The sequence below is a fragment of the Lampetra planeri genome, chromosome 59, assembly GCF_965212315.1.
Source record: "Lampetra planeri chromosome 59, kcLamPlan1.2.h2, whole genome shotgun sequence".
Lineage (NCBI taxonomy): Eukaryota > Metazoa > Chordata > Hyperoartia > Petromyzontiformes > Petromyzontidae > Lampetra > Lampetra planeri.
In genome coordinates, this window is record NC_136165.1 from 4,973,395 (window position 1) to 4,989,106 (window position 15,712).

The 15,712-nt window shown below is 42.8% G+C and overlaps 1 protein-coding gene across 6 annotated transcripts in view; it reads left to right on the forward strand.

Annotated features, from left to right (window-relative positions):
- Positions 1–15,712, forward strand: part of LOC144736231 (uncharacterized) — a 49,807-nt gene that overhangs the window by 17,756 nt on the left and 16,339 nt on the right. For 4 of the 6 annotated variants that reach the window (XM_078618851.1, XM_078618850.1, XM_078618853.1 and 1 more), the window contains 5 exons: positions 8,040–8,173; positions 10,027–10,144; positions 11,205–11,275; positions 12,133–12,208; positions 15,397–15,459. In XM_078618851.1, coding sequence (XP_078474977.1) covers positions 8,040–8,173; positions 10,027–10,144; positions 11,205–11,275; positions 12,133–12,208; positions 15,397–15,459 — 462 coding nt within the window. Of the gene's footprint in view, positions 1–8,039; positions 8,174–10,026; positions 10,145–11,204; positions 11,276–12,132; positions 12,209–14,367; positions 14,444–15,396; positions 15,460–15,712 lie in introns of all 6 variants that reach the window. The other 2 variants (XM_078618848.1, XM_078618854.1) reach the window with 1 other exon arrangement.

Genomic DNA, 15,712 nt, shown 5'->3' on the forward strand with positions numbered 1-15,712 from the left:
CAATTCTTTCATTGTGGCTCCAAGCATTCAAAACGGTTCAGATGATTCTGATAGAAGTCATTCATTATTTGGATTCGTTTACGAGCATGACTGTAATGTGGAATTTTTATGTATTTATTTAATGGAAAAATCGGCCAAGACGTATGGTTCCAGAAAATGTTATTCCTGCATTGGGTTTATTTTCTTTTTGGAAATGTCAGGGAATTGGTGGTGGAATTGGTTCATAGTTTTAGCTGTTAATACATAGAAATATTAAGGATATTGAAAGTTGAAATCGGTACAAGTGTTTGTCTGTGTGTGTAATGGAATCCGTAGCAAAGCATTAAGTGTTCGACCATATAATTTTAATGAATGAATCCTCACAATGGGGAATGCACACGCGTACAGTGTATCTGGTATGCCAGAGTCCCAGTGGGATCTTTGCTTCCTGAGGAATTGGGCATGTCCATTAGTGCTGGAGGACGTGGGTTAAAATGCTTGCAATCTACACTCCCCCTCAAATTTTGGTTGGACTCTGATCCTTCCCAAACACAATCCGAACCCTCTTCTTAATGGTTTACAGTGGCCTGCGTTCAATATGGCCCTGAAATAACTATTACTAATCCGCATAACCTCAAGGAACTAACTATATGACCACCCACATAAAAAAACATGATTCCAGGACGTGGTGTGTGGCTGAAATGGGTGGTTTTAATTTAGAAATTAGACTATTAATTTGGTGGCTGAATTGGGTGACTTTAAGTTGTAGCTGTTGACCGTAATTGATTATCATTAATCGTGGTTTAATACGTGTGCTTATGCTCGCGAAATATTTTTGTACATGGAGTGGAAATCGATGCCTTCTGTACTAAATCATGTAAAATGTCTCATGGTGAATTTGAAGTATACTCTTCACGTTAATTGATGTTCACTAAATTACTGAGACTGAAACGGAATAATTAACAAGCCCAAGGGCTAGAGGTTGAGTTGTTTTAAATTTCAACGTGTAATATTACATGTTTGGAGTGCCATTTTCAGGTGGGGAGAGCCTTTTGTCTTCCCCTCCTCCCTGCAATACGTGAAAAATTAGCGTTTACATTTGCCTTTTTACAATTGCCACTGTTTCCAGAGTGATATCCTGTAACATTGAAGCAGCTTCGTCTCGATTGATCGTTGTGCTGTTTGTTGACCCGTCACGTACTCTTGAGTGTAGTTCATTCAAAACCGATTCAATTATTTTTTACCAGAAAAGGCCACGTGGCACATTTGTATGGGGGTTTGGTGTTATGTCTAGTGAGTCTAATTTTCTTAACTTTTTTAGAGAAGCATTTTTCTTATGGGCTTGCCAGTGTTTATTCCATAAAAAACAGCAACACTTTGTTCCAGACAGATAAGCACGTTGTATGAGGTTGGGTCTGGGACCATTGTGTGGCATTGCTGATAAGGGGGCACTTGTACTGCTAAATTAACTACTCCTTTTTGTTGGGTTATTAATGGCCATTTTAAATGAAGTGGCAGGCGACCTAAGCTGTTTGTGAATATAAATAAGCGTGTTGTCTAACCTTAAAGTGTTAAACTCATCCAGTGTAAGGTTTGTTCAGCCTGTTGATTAACTGCATTTGCCCTTTTTCTTTTCAAATTAATCCTTGGAGTGTTTTATGCATATACTTAACAGTGTTCAGAAAATTTCGGTATATCAGCTATTGCAAGCTTGAATAGCTGACATACGGAAATTCAAAGTAAAGTGCTGCACAATATCCAAAACGGCAAAATCGTCTGCAGTCTGGGATTGTGTGCTCTACACAAGTCACATAAATTGCCAAATTCCTGTTTAACAATGAGGCCTGGGTGTTTAAAGATGCAACAACAAAACACTCCTTTTAAAACTTGTACTGATTTGTGTGTTTTAGCATCCAGCCAAAATAAATGGCTCTTAACAAAGATGTTTGAAATACCTCTACACTTTGAAAAGTGCCATGGCCATCAGACTTTCAAGTCAAGTGTACGAATGCAGTTTTTCACTTTAATCTTCTGTGGCTGTTTGGGGGTGGCTGCCGACAATGGGCAGCCTGATGATAATGCCACATCACAGCCACTGCTGTTAAGCCTGGAACGCCACTCCCTTGCTCTGGCCTTCACACGGGAGTATGAGCTCCCCCTCATCATTCCTTGGCGATCAGATGTTTACTTTGCCTCGCATTATATTGCAGCCTTACAAGATGGGGAATGTTTTAACTGCATCACGTCAACGCTAAACACACTCTGGCTTTGTTTAATTTTCTCCATTGTAGTTTACGGTCATGGACTCCAAAACGCTTTTTGTAATTTACGAAGATGGGAATACTTTATTTTAAATGGCTGTGTAACCAGATTCTTTGGTATGTTTCGTACATGGACTATATCAAATCCATCTTACCTTGGGGCAGAATTGGTTTCATAAATTAATGAGTAGTCATAAATCGTTATTACCGATGTCAAATGGTGTGCTTTTTAGTCCTGGAAGGTCAGCATGTGCTTGAAAATGTTACTGAAATGTGCTCGGGTAACATCGTGTACAGTAACACAGGTGACTGTAAGTTAATTAAAATGTAATATAAACCTTGGCTTATGAGATGGTTCGGATTAAGCAAAGGCCGTTTAGATCGTGTGTCGCGTTCCATTCTGTTTCTAAAGGGAAATTCATGAATAGGCACAATGTGATGTTATAACTCTTTTGACACCAAAACTGGTGTGTGTTTGAGGATTGGCATATGGCAGTCTGTACAAAGTACTTGGGAGCGGAGGGAGGGGGCTAGGTTCTCATAAAATGGGTGCGGCCATAGCACAAGTAATTCTTAATCTCATGGTTGCAGTTTGGTGTAGTTCTGGCAAACTTGTCCCGTTCGCTGGAATTCTCGCTTTCACATTTTTGACATGCAAGGCTGCATGTTTGGGGGGGGGGTATGGTGTTTGCTAAACGTGGGTAATTCCTGCAAGCATCGTGTTTTAACAATATTAAGCTCAGTTTTATAAAGACCTTTTCAAATTGTAAATCTCAAGTGTTTTATTCTTACCACATTCCACCTCGGATAATTCATCCAAGGATTGAGTGATTTTAGTGTAAAAAACAATCTACATTAATTTTAATGTTTTTATTTATTTAATAGAGATTCTACAGTGTAAGATCTAAGACATTGAGTAGGATTGTATTCTATTGCAATTCTAGCTTTGTTAAGCTTTTACTATGTTTGGTTATTCATTATTATTTCTAGCTTGCCAGACTCTCAATTCTGGCTGATTCCATGTATCCAGATTGTATATTATCCATTACTCTTATGTCCACCTAACCAAGACTCCATACACACGCATATCTGCCCTGCATATATGCTAGACCACACACTTAGTTGCCATCAGTGGCCTAGGCTGATCTACTACAGGCATTTTGGTGGTGCATTGGCACTGGCTGGTCCAAACTCTGGTTGGCCTTTTAACCTAGGTTGTGCAAGCCTCACGGGCCTTACCATTTTGCCCGAGGGTGAATTGGTACAATTCCGCACACTAGGAATTGGTAATTTTTTATGGCGATTTTGGTTGAAGCCGGGGTCTGTGATAATTCAAACCGGTATGGTATCGACGAGTATTACATGGGCATCTCCCATTATGATCCGTTTAGAAGTAGTATTTGAGTCTAAGGAATCAAGATTCAAGGCTAATTAAGTGAGGATTGTCCAGCTATACTGCACATTGTATAGACAAAGCACCAATTTGTTTAGTTTTTTCCCAAGACAAAATTGTAGTGTTAGATTTACAGCGAGTGTGGGAACCTAACCACAGCTAATGTGAAGGCTCTCATACAATTTCATTGAGGAAGTTTGCAGTGCGGGTGTCTACATGCGCGTGGGTGTGTTACTGGGCAGGATGTGAGGCTGCTGAGTGGGGGATGCCTCGTGCTCATGCTTAAGGCATGTGCAACGGAAATGGCTCACTAGAGATCTCCACATTGGAATAAAATATATAGCGTCTGCACCACATGTTAACGCAAATGTGAACCATTCTTCCGTGTCATACACGCACGTGCGCCTGTCGAGCAGTTCTGCACACTTGGTAACGGTCACAAAATACCGCTCCCCGGTCAAGACGAACTTCACAAGGACATCTCTGCCAGTGCTGTTAAAAACCCCAACCCCATGTGTCGCCATAATTTCCTTCCTGCTGCTACAAAAACCAATGCTTTATGTGTGGCTAACATCTGACCTCCAAGGTCTCCTACTCTTACAATATCCCAGGCTGGCTTTAGGTGTTCCCATTGTTTGCGGACTTATGGATACCACTCCATTGCTTTTTTCCAACGCAAATTTATCCTCTCCTCAGACCCTCCACTGTGTCAAGGGTCACCGCAGTTGTTGTGTGTCCTGTGCATGATTCCCAAACGCTTTACCGCAAGCTTTATATTAGTGCCAAATGCACAACAGATGTATGTTAATAGGAAATGGATGATTTTTTGTTGTTAAAATTAAACTTGACAGCATTCCAGCCATTCTCAACCCAACAAGGAATGAAAGCTTCACCAGTCACCATGGTAGTGAGATGTTGACTACCTTGCATGGTATATAGGAGGTTTTGGGTTCGATCTCAACCCTGATGCCTGTATATTTGGGGTTTGCATTTTTCCCCCATGGTCGCGTGGATTTTTCTTAGTGTCCTCTGGTTTTTTTTTCGTCAAATTAGAATTAACATGCATTTAGAGTATTTGGTTGCTTTAAATTTCCACATGATAAGCCACTTCATTGAGCCATCATGTGTGGCCAGGTCGCTTCTTAAAAAAGCTATATAGTTATATAGTCTGGGTAGTTGCTTACAGTTGCACGGTCTGGCTTTAACAAAATCTGTCAATGTTGGGCAAAGTACAGTGGGGGAAACAAGCATTGCTTTTTTTGTTTGCTTGCTATAGCCTACCAGAAACAAAATAAATAACGCCTGTTTCCCATGTTTGTGTCTCCACACAAGAAAGTGTTTTATTTACACAACCCATTAACCACATCGCCTGCTTGCAAGTGCATGCTATTGGCAGCATTGATTAAATACAAACTCTGGACTGGGTTTTGACATTCATTGCCTCATCAGCAGTTAGGTTTGCTTCAAGCAATGCTGGTGAACTGTCAGTTTTTTGTTTCAGAAGGAATGACCCGTTGAAAAAGTCGGCACAGCTTCTTAACCGATTTCATTCGTAAGGCCTGTTATAGATTAGCCTTTAAATCATCGGGGAGAAAAAAAACTCAAACTTTTCGTAAAGGATTGTGCTTGAGGCCAAATGGTCTGGTTGTACTGTGCAACGAGTGGGGAAGGGCCCCTTGCCTGGGAGAGGTTCACGCGCTGTGCAGTGTTCCGTGGGCTGAGCAGGCCCCATGCCACACAAGCTCTTTGTGAGCGGGCGTGCCCGAAGTTCGGGCCGGATTCCAGTTGACGCGGCTCCTGTGTCGAGCACGGAGCATTTCATGGCCATATATGGTGCTCGGTGGCTAGGGAGGGGCGGGCGGCGGGGTCGGTTCGTTGCAGTTTTTGCTGCGAGGTGGGAGTGTCCCTTGATGGTCCGTGCAGACGGTGCTGAAACAATCGCTGGAACTCTTCTTTGCAGAGCGGAAACGGCACATCTGTTGGTCTTGGCAGCGATTGGCCGTCCGCTCCCCAAAATGTAATCCGGTTCCCTTGGTATCCATTAAGTTTCCGTGGTTCTTTGTTAATCGTGGCGCTCGACGGTGCCTGCCTATCTGGTTTTTCATTTGTCATCTCAAAAGCAAAGCTGATTTTGCCATTACATCATCTGGCGTGTGATCTGCAGGGAATAATTGGGTTTCATGTGAGAAGAAAACAGGCAGCGCAAGTGTATACTGTCGAATGGATTTGTGTTTTAAACTATTTGACAGGTTATTTTTGAAGCAACACTTTGGAATTCGAATTTACGGCGCTGAATCAATCCTGTGGTCGATGAAGGGTGTGGTTTCACCATACTAAAGTGTTTGTGAAGAGGACGTCCAGGCACCAGTCTTGATAAACATACGCCATTGTTGGCTGGCCAGGAATCTGACCAAGGTTGTTAGGTTCAGAGTACAGTGCTCGAACAACTGAATCGCCACCCCCTACACTATTCAAATATAGGCAATGTAATAGGCAATATTGTAGCATTTTGTAACGGATTAATGTCAATTAGAGGGAGTAGTAAATAAGACTTTTTGTACAATGATGTTGCTGCCAGTTGCTGTCCTAATCGTAAGTTAGCACTGATGTTTGTTTGTAATACGTTTAGTATAACACGATGGAAATTGGTGAACAAAATGTTATGGCTGTGCATCAGCTCGTAATAAAAAAAAATTAATTCCTTAAACCAAGTGTCTGGATTTTAAATAACACTTGTAGTCTACAAAACATCACCACAACATGCTAGTTCAATGCCCCAACACGTGAGTTTTATTGCCTGTGGCTTGCGAAACGAGTGTGCACTCAGCTGCAGTAGTGCACCTTGCCACTTCCTGTAACATGTGATGACTTGCCGTTTCCACTAGGATTCCGATAATGTCATCGGTTTACACTTTGACGCAACCGGCGTGTAAACACTTGCGCATTTTAAACGTGGGGAATGCAAGGGGAGGTTCCTGTCGGCTAAATCCATCGCTCTGGTGTTGATGCAAATAACTTAATTTTTGTGCGTAAATGGTGAACATCCTATCGAAATACTGACCCTTACCATGGGAATGTGTAATTTCCAACAATGACTCAAAACCATCATTTAAGCAGTGAGTTCCATCCCATTACTTGTTCGAGCAGGGAGAGAGTCACTTGAGTTCAACTTTGTCATGTGAGAACCGTGTTGTATTTGTGCTTGTTTTGAATGAGCGTTACTTTTATTATTTAACTCTTCTGTCTGGAATGTCGGTGTGATTGGTTATAAACCAGTCATCTGCTTACCTCGCAGCCTTATCTCGGATAAAAACGGGGCAACCATTCATTGTTTATCTGCATGATCTGACTCATTGATTGGTATGGGGCAGAGGTCGACAACCAAACTAACAAGAAGAGACATTTCATTCGTATTCGGTAAAACATTTTAAGAACTGAAATGATCGTGTATATTGGACCCGGTCCTTAATCAATAACATCACGAAGCGGTCCTTAAGGAGCCAAATACGGCTCGAGCTGCAGGTTCCCGACCCCTGCTATGGGGAGTTGTGACCTTAATCCCAACCTTGATGACCTGTCCCTGGGCACTGATTTAACTTGCAGGTGCAGAAGCTTCAGTAACCTAACAGAATATAGTTTGTACCCAAAATAACGTGGACGGACATGGCATGTCCTGCCTATAATGTTTTTTTTTGGGGGCATGTTTTAAAACTTGAATGAGAAAATAAAAATTACACTGCTAAAGATGTTAAAGGCGTTTAAATCAGTGCAGGCTTAGAAATGGCATATGCCAGGCAGTCCCAGTTTTTTCACAGTCCTGTACAATACCTCTTTAAAACCTATTGAACAGTACTCTTCCACCTCCAGACCTCCAGTTCCTAATATTTGTTTTAAATTACATCTTAAATATGCAGTTGAAAATATTTGTCTGCGTATAATATGAATTGTGGAGCACTCCAACATAAAATCACAAACTTGAAAAGGGTTAAATTTGGTCTTCGTGGAAACAACGGGTTTTTGTTACAAAACTGATATACCCCCCCCACTCCCCTGAATTGGACCCTCATTTCACAAATGCCTGTTTCAAAAGTCTCCTGGCATTCAGAAAAGTTATTTGAACAGCAAGGTAACATATTTGATTCAGTAGAGTAAGGTTTGTAAACAATATTAGAGTGAAGATGACTCGCTCACCACAGCCTCACCACAGCCACGCCCAGCAGCTGGGTTTGCTGTGACCCAAGTTTTCTTGCGTTTACTTAACTGTTACATCATTCAATGCTTTTTTTATTGTAACGAGGTTAATTTGCTGAAAGTTTGACTTTGCTCTGTGTGTGGCACAAAGCATTTGAAACGTTTCTCGTTATAATAATTGTCCCCTCCCTTTGTGGCACTGTTCCTCCTTGCAGGCCGAGGCTGATGTGGCATCGCTGAACAGGCGCATCCAGCTGGTGGAGGAGGAGTTGGACAGGGCCCAGGAGCGTCTCTCCACCGCTCTCCAGAAGCTCGAGGAGGCCGAGAAGGCGGCTGATGAGAGCGAGAGGTGAGATACGTTAAGGAACGTCGGGGCAGTCGTGCACCTCCGCTTTAGCACGGTTGGCTACGGACTGTGGGGGTGGGGGGGGGCCTAGTGTGTGTGGTGAGGCGTTGTGCGATTGCCTGCGTTGTTGTAGTTTCTCGTCGAATTTACATTTTCCGCCATCTGGCCGGATGATGCCGGGAGTTGGCGCTTAACCCGTGATCGTAAAGTTGGAGAGTTCAACTTTCGTTCGGGGAAAGACTCGGGTTTATCATTTCTCTGGTTTAGATTTGATGTGTGTGACACCAATTTGTGGGTTATTTGTAGTTGTGATCCTGATCCTGTAGGGAGACTGGCCTCTTCCAAAGGAATATGCAATTTTCACCACTGTCCCTCATCAGAAATGGGCACTGCCTAACACTCACTTGAACAGACACTGACTCTCTATCGTTGACCTACATGTGGTGTTCATATCACGAGGTGGTTTTCTTTCCCTATACAACTTAAATCATGTGTGCAGCACACTAGACCACTTTATAAATGTGTGTAAGTATACATTCTTGTTTTATTCTTAGTTTTGACGAGTTGAAACAAATCAATTCCCCTCCATGGGTGGGGGTTAAAAAGTAACGCGACATCAATACAGCTAATCATTCATTTAATTGTAATTTTCGAGAATATAAATAACTAAATAGATAAGCAGAACATACGTCACCTTCATGTATGTCTTTGCATAAAAATGTGTATTTCTCACAACCCATCATCCTCGGGGATTATTTTTTTTAAAGTACAGATAAATGAAGGAGACTGTATTCTTAACCTCCTTTGCTTCCTCTGAGTATTCACATTACAATGCAAACTCTTGCATAGATGATGGAACTTGAGCTCTCATTAATAATTGCCGAAATAGAGATGCGTTCCTTGTCATGTTGTCTGCCATTAATTAACTGTCTGATGTATTAGTCACTAGCTTTACTACCCGGCTTCGCCTGAGACTTGGATTCTTGTCTTGGATTAATACACGGCCTACGCGGAGGGTGGGGGGGGGGGATGCGTGACGTCAGCAGGCGCACTGCGTGACACTGCTGCATGTGGGTGACATCACAGATGTGACGTCACCACTCACCGTGAAAAATATATCCATTATTGCGCCCCCCCCCCCCCCCCCCCAAATACAAAAGTCTATTTTTATACTTTTTGCATTGTGTACAGTCTGGAAGCTACCCACATGCCAAATTTAAAGTTCGTTGCATGTTGGGAAGAATGCTAAACATTTCGAACAGACACACATATTCACAAATTTCCCTTTTATATATATAGTTTAGTTTCAGTGCAATACATATTTGTATGGAGTCTATCCACGGGTCGTTTTAAAATGGGACACCTCCAGATTTAACCAACACCCAAAACGCACCGGTGCTGGTGACGTGGTGTTTGTATGTATGTTGAACTTTCTCACTGTACATAGCCCACCGTGCTGATTGGAGGTTCCAGGGGGTAGACAACAAACTAAACCCAAAAAGCTGTTCTAAAGAAATTGGTTTTCAATCTCGATGATTTTAAAGTGCATAACTCCCAATGGCTTCCTAATATCGAAAGGAAGAGCATTCCAGATGGTCACAGAAGTGAAAGCGTGTGTGTTGACCATCTTTGTTCGATGGCTAGCCAAAAGCTGCTGCTGCTGCTGCGAGGATGACCGTAGTCCGCCTGATGGTTTATGCTTCTTGATGAGATCAGCCGAGGTATTGTGATTAATTTGTGGTTTCCACTTTGTGTCATTAGTACGACCATATGATGTTTTCGTTCGGCAGTCAGTAGCCAATGCAGCTCGGCAAGGAACTAGACGGACACGGTCGGATGTGTGTCCTGTCCCACAGAGGCATGAAGGTGATAGAGAACAGGGCTTCCAAGGATGAGGAGAAAATGGAACTGCAGGAGATCCAACTGAAGGAAGCCAAGCACATCGCCGAGGAGTCCGACCGCAAGTATGAGGAGGTGAGGTCTTCTTTAGCCACTTACTACTTCCCTGTCCACTTTCGACCTGCCTGAGATCACGGATGACACAAGCAGTTCCAAGTTTTCATCGTGCAAGGACAAATTAAAACATGAGGACTGATGCAAACGATTTGCATTATCCACATTGCAGCTGCTAGTGATGCCATGCAGATGTTGACAAGACCGAGATATTAAATACAAAAAAATGTCCACATTGGCTTGGTAAATAACTGATTTACTGATGGCACACTTTGTAAGAGCATCACAATGTTAGGTTGTGTCCTGATGTTAGTGTTGGCATTGTGGTACTGCATTTGGGGCATGTGGATGAGGGAAAAAAAGTCCACTTAAGCAGTTGCTGGGTTTACAATTAACTTTAATATTGAGTGGCTGTTCATTCCTTGTTAAATTTGTCTGCAACATCGTTAAGATGGAAAACATTCCTTGCTTAAATTAATACATTTGGGACTCATTGTTTCGGAAAGTAGATGGACACTACTCAAATAATAATAGAATACGACGTTTCGATTGCTCCATAAGCAAACCATCATCAGGTAAGAACGAGTGATAAAACAGACACGGAAACAACATAGGTGTGACTCTGTGTCTCTCTGCATGTGTGTCTGCCTATGTTGTTTCCGTGTCTGTGTTTTATCACTCATTCTTACCTGATGATGGTTGCTTGTGTTGCAATCGAAACGTCGTATTCTATTATTATTTAATTTTCTACGTGACTTTACCGAAATAACCAAAGAGTGTTCCTGCAGTCACAAAAGCTTCAAATCTAGTTTGAGATGGACACTACAAGTAAAGCTAATGGATGTAAAGTATCTCTGCTACACATACGTTTTATTGGGACATTTACATTTCAAAAAGGCTCAGTTATTGCACCTACTGCTTAAGAGAAGCGGGGCTTGTGGAAATACTATCACTTTCCTTGTTGGTTTTCCCATCAAACGTGGTGAAGAGGTTTAGCAAAAATTTTCTTCGCCCCTCGCCTGTCTCCCCTTGTCATGCCTGCCGGTGCCTCTTCTCCCTCCCTGTCCCCTCCGTCCTCCAGGTGGCACGTAAACTCGTCATTCTTGAGGGAGACCTCGAGCGGACAGAGGAACGTGCCGAAGTTGCCGACGCGTGAGTCATCATTTGTGACACTCGATTTGCTCCATTTTTGTTTCTGCGCGAGTGGCCAAATGTTTGCTCCATGTGGAGATTGCACCCACGTCATTATTTTTTGTCTCATAGTAAATAAAAGCAAATTAAAACCCTTGCATGTTTTCAAGACTAATCGGTTACAGCATAGAATTATTTTCATTTGGTTGAGTGAAATTGTTGAAATTCAAACGTCAGGATTTCGTTTAAGTCTAGGTCTAAGTTTCCCAATTAAACTAGTTTTGCTTTTCATTTTAATCAATTGATTTACTTTAAAATTAAGAAACTAATTTAGAAACTATTAAAATATTTAAAATATATCAAACCTGCAAGTTGTTTTGGCCTATATATATTGCTCATTCGGTGTTATCAGAAATATTGCCATTTCATTATTTAATGAGATAAAATCCTGCTCAGGGTCAACTTTACTCATCTCTCCTGGGTGTGTAAAATGATCACCCACAACTTGGTTGGTTCCATCAGTGTCCCATCCCAGTGACAGACCTATTGAATTTCCAAGACCTGGCTCAGGACTGTTATTCAAGATTTCTGCTGCCCAGTGCCAATGTGAGCATATAAGGGGTGTTGCTGGTCTCTTTTGCAATGTCTAACTGTTAATACAAGTCGAAGAGTTTAAATTCATTTTCTGTTTGCAGTGAACACCGTTTAAAGCTCATCGTTATTTTCTACTAATCAGTTTAAAATGTATTCCTTTGGTTTGCAGTTTTGTTGGTTTTAATTCACACGCGTGTGTTTTTACCCCAAAACTAACGGAGTTTGTTATTTGTTGCATGCCGATTTTGATTGCTGCCCCCGACCCCTCACTGTGATACTAACAGCCAAGTCAGGCAGCTGGAGGAGCAGCTAAGAATTCAGGATCAGCACTTGAAGGGCCTCATGGCTTCTGAGGAGGAGGTATCATCACTTAAATACAAGTGCAATGATTAAACCTATCTTAATTTCTATTTTCCACTGGCACAACGGAGCCGTGTTGGGTCAGACGGCACGGTTTTTTTCCCCACTGTCACAAGCCGAGCCATGCTGCTGACGTAACTCGTAATGCGCGCAATGTTAATATACACGAAGATGACGCGGTGACCTCTGCGTTGGACTAGCGCCGACTCACGTCGGGAGCCACACACCCTGACGTGTTTTGGATCCCTAGCTAGAGGCCAGCAAAGTGCCCACTCGATTCTTGGCTCGGTTAAATTCGTGGGGTAAACCACCCGTGCCTTGCCGACTCCTGCCCTGTGGTGGCACGATTCGAACGTGCAAGTGGAACCGTGAGCGTTGAATGAAGGCCCTCGTTTCTCATCGCAATTCCTCCTGCCATGTTTTTCCCCCTCGCTACTCCTGCAGCTTTGTGTGTCCATGTTGTCCTCTGGCACCTTACGGGGGAGCCTTTCTGTGTCTTCTGCCCTGTGCTGCGGTGTTTATTTTTCTGGACCGTTCGGGGTGTATTTGCACAGCTGCCAACTGTACCTATTTTGACCGAGCTTTCTCGGTTCTTCAAGTGATATATCTCAGTCTTCTGATATTGGTCGTGCGTGTAGTCCATGTGCCATAGTAGAATTTGGTACCGCTAGGTGTGACATGTTTGGATTACTGGTTTTATTTTCAATTTGGCTAATTAATATGGATTGTGCAAGCAGGGTTATTCACCTTTTAGTGGCATTTTAAAGAGTGTTATATGTCAGGCTTGGCCATCTCGGGTGGTGGTTCCGACAAGTAATTACATTGTCTTGACCCTTGGACTAATTCGTATTGTTAGAAGATGTTGAGTCAGAAGTACATTGTGTGAATGTTATACAGTAATACTATTATTCTTCCTTGATGTTTGGTCAAGGAAAATAATATTCCAGAGCCAAACACATCCTCAGGATTTTATGGTTTTGTGCTCATTCTCAAAGCTCTCGCCCAGACTGTGGGGGGAGGTGGGCACCTTTAGAGTTCACTTCTAATTCCTAAGCATCACAGTTCCAGACTAAAGCACCCATAGGGATTACTACATTTCATTGCCAATTCCTCAGCTTTCTGTTCCTCCCCTCCCTCTGGATTGACTCCTCCCCATCACGGGAAGGTGGAATTTACACCGCTAGTTCAGGAGAGCAGCACCTCCCTCCAACTCCCTTGAGCAGGAAACCCTCTCTGAGTTTATTTGACTCCCTCAGCAGGAACACTTGGCCTCTTCGAAATTTTAAGACGGACAAGAAAACTTTCCGATTCTTGTGGGGAAAAAAAATACAACCTTGCACTCGCCTTGTTGCAGCTACGTTTTCAGTTGGCAGGTTTGCTTTGCCTCAATCTAAAACTCTCTCCTGTTTTGCTGCTGAAACGGTTGCACGGTGGCAATCGCTTAGTCCAGACGATTAAAATATTTGGATAATATTTTTTGTATATAATAAGAGCTTCGCTCTCACTTAATCTGTGTGGTGCTATTGTCAAGAGTACTCCGCTTGCAATCGCAAGGTTGCAACTTCAATCCTGATCAGGGGTTGGTCAGCTCGCTCGCTGCCCTTTTACGGCTTGGTAAATGAAACGGGCAACAGCGCAGGCACGTCATGAACAGTGGTCATCGTGTGGATAGACTGGTCACTGCCACACGTGGAATTTCTATCACTGAAAGAGCTGCCAGTGGAGATGAGCGTTGCTCCACAATTTAATTTTAGGTTGGGCCGCGACATAATGATCTAGCCAAATTTGTGTAGTTTTGGACACTTCCACCCAACGCATCCAAATTAGCATTAAATTGCCACGAGCACAAGTGTCTTTAACTGTTGAATTATCACCATTTGAGTTCACGAGGGTTGGCTCTTTAGAAAGGAGATGCTGACTTGTCACGTTTATTAACGGTTCCTAAGACGATCACCTGCCGTGCTTCCCTTTCCCTTCTTAGCCAGAGTACATGCTGCCCTGGCCTGCCCCGCCCTGCCCCCCCTCTCTTGCCAATTTCCTTTTTTACATTTTTCTTTCTCATTTCCGCATTTGTCATCCTCTGTTGCAACTGCGACAAACCGCTGCTCCTCCTGCTCGCTGCTCCTCCTGCTCCTCCTCATCGATATCGCCGCGAGCAGCAAGTGCTCCGAGCTGGAGGAGGAGCTCAAAGTTGTCACCAACAACCTCAAGTCTCTTGAGGCGCAGTCAGACAAGGTAGGGTGGGGGATCGGCTTCTCGCGGACAGAATTCCGTTGAACCCTGCCGAGCGGTACCTTAAGCGGTGGGCCAAGGCCCGAGAGAAGGTGGTGGCCTTTTTGAGGTTTGTTCGATTTTAGGAATTGGCAGAGGCGCGCATTAAATGCAAAGTAATTGACATTTGCAGCCCCATTATTAATCTGCTGCTGGGTGAAGGCATCCCTATGCCGCCGAGTCCCGGTAATAGGTGTTTGACTTTTTCTAGACGGGCGTCTCTCAGGATAATGACCTTATCTTGAACACAATTTTCATTAACGCTACCCTAAAAGGAAAAGCATGTAATAGGCTACATTTCACGTAATGGCCCTTGATAGTAAAATGTGTGCTTTTCTTTTAGAACAGTGTTATTGAAGAATGTTTTTTGCATTTTATAGGTGTCTACCGAAGACAACACGTAGGTTTCAATTAATAGTTCCTGCCCAGTTACCAATTGGCTACCTGAATCGCCCAGCTCTCTGTCGTACATTGCAGAATGTAGTGAATGACTGACTGGTGGTCAAAAGGCCTTTGCAGAGCACTGTAGAGTTGGGTAAGGGAGCAGCCTATTAAATTGACTCCCGGAGTGGTTCTGTGGTGTCACCTGGGGCTGTTGCCGGATTCCCATGAGGATCTGCGGACTGGGAGTTCCAGAAAGACAATTATTTTTTACCACTAGTCAATACTTGTCCAATAAGACATTTGGAATATAAATAGGTGGTCCAATAATATAAAAAACATATTTTTATTGTTTTAGATATGCCAATATTACATTTTCTCTCGCTGTCCTTTCTCATTCTGTCCTTTCCTCATCTGACTGTACTTGTACGATTCTATCCACATGTGAATGAGTTGAATGAAAATGTAATTTTGCAGGTGGGCTTGCCTTGCGGTTCAAATTAATTCTTCTTCTGTGGATCTTATTTCCTTAACAGTACTCGCAAAAGGAGGACAAATATGAAGAAGAAATTAAAATTCTTACTGACAAGCTGAAGGAGGTTTGTAAAGTTGTTGCACCAAAGTTATACGACGATTGGTCTGTGCTGTCAAACTTTGTACCGAACTCCCGAATATCGTATGTTGGCTATGTATAGTTGACTTTCTGTTGCTAAACTGAACGTTTGCAAGGTACATATCGGCTGCTTTCTTTCATTCAGTAGGCATGGTGACTATCTAAAACATTTACACAGAACTATATTTGAAGAATACCCTGCGTGTTTATTTGGGTTCAAGGTACATATTGAATCTGTA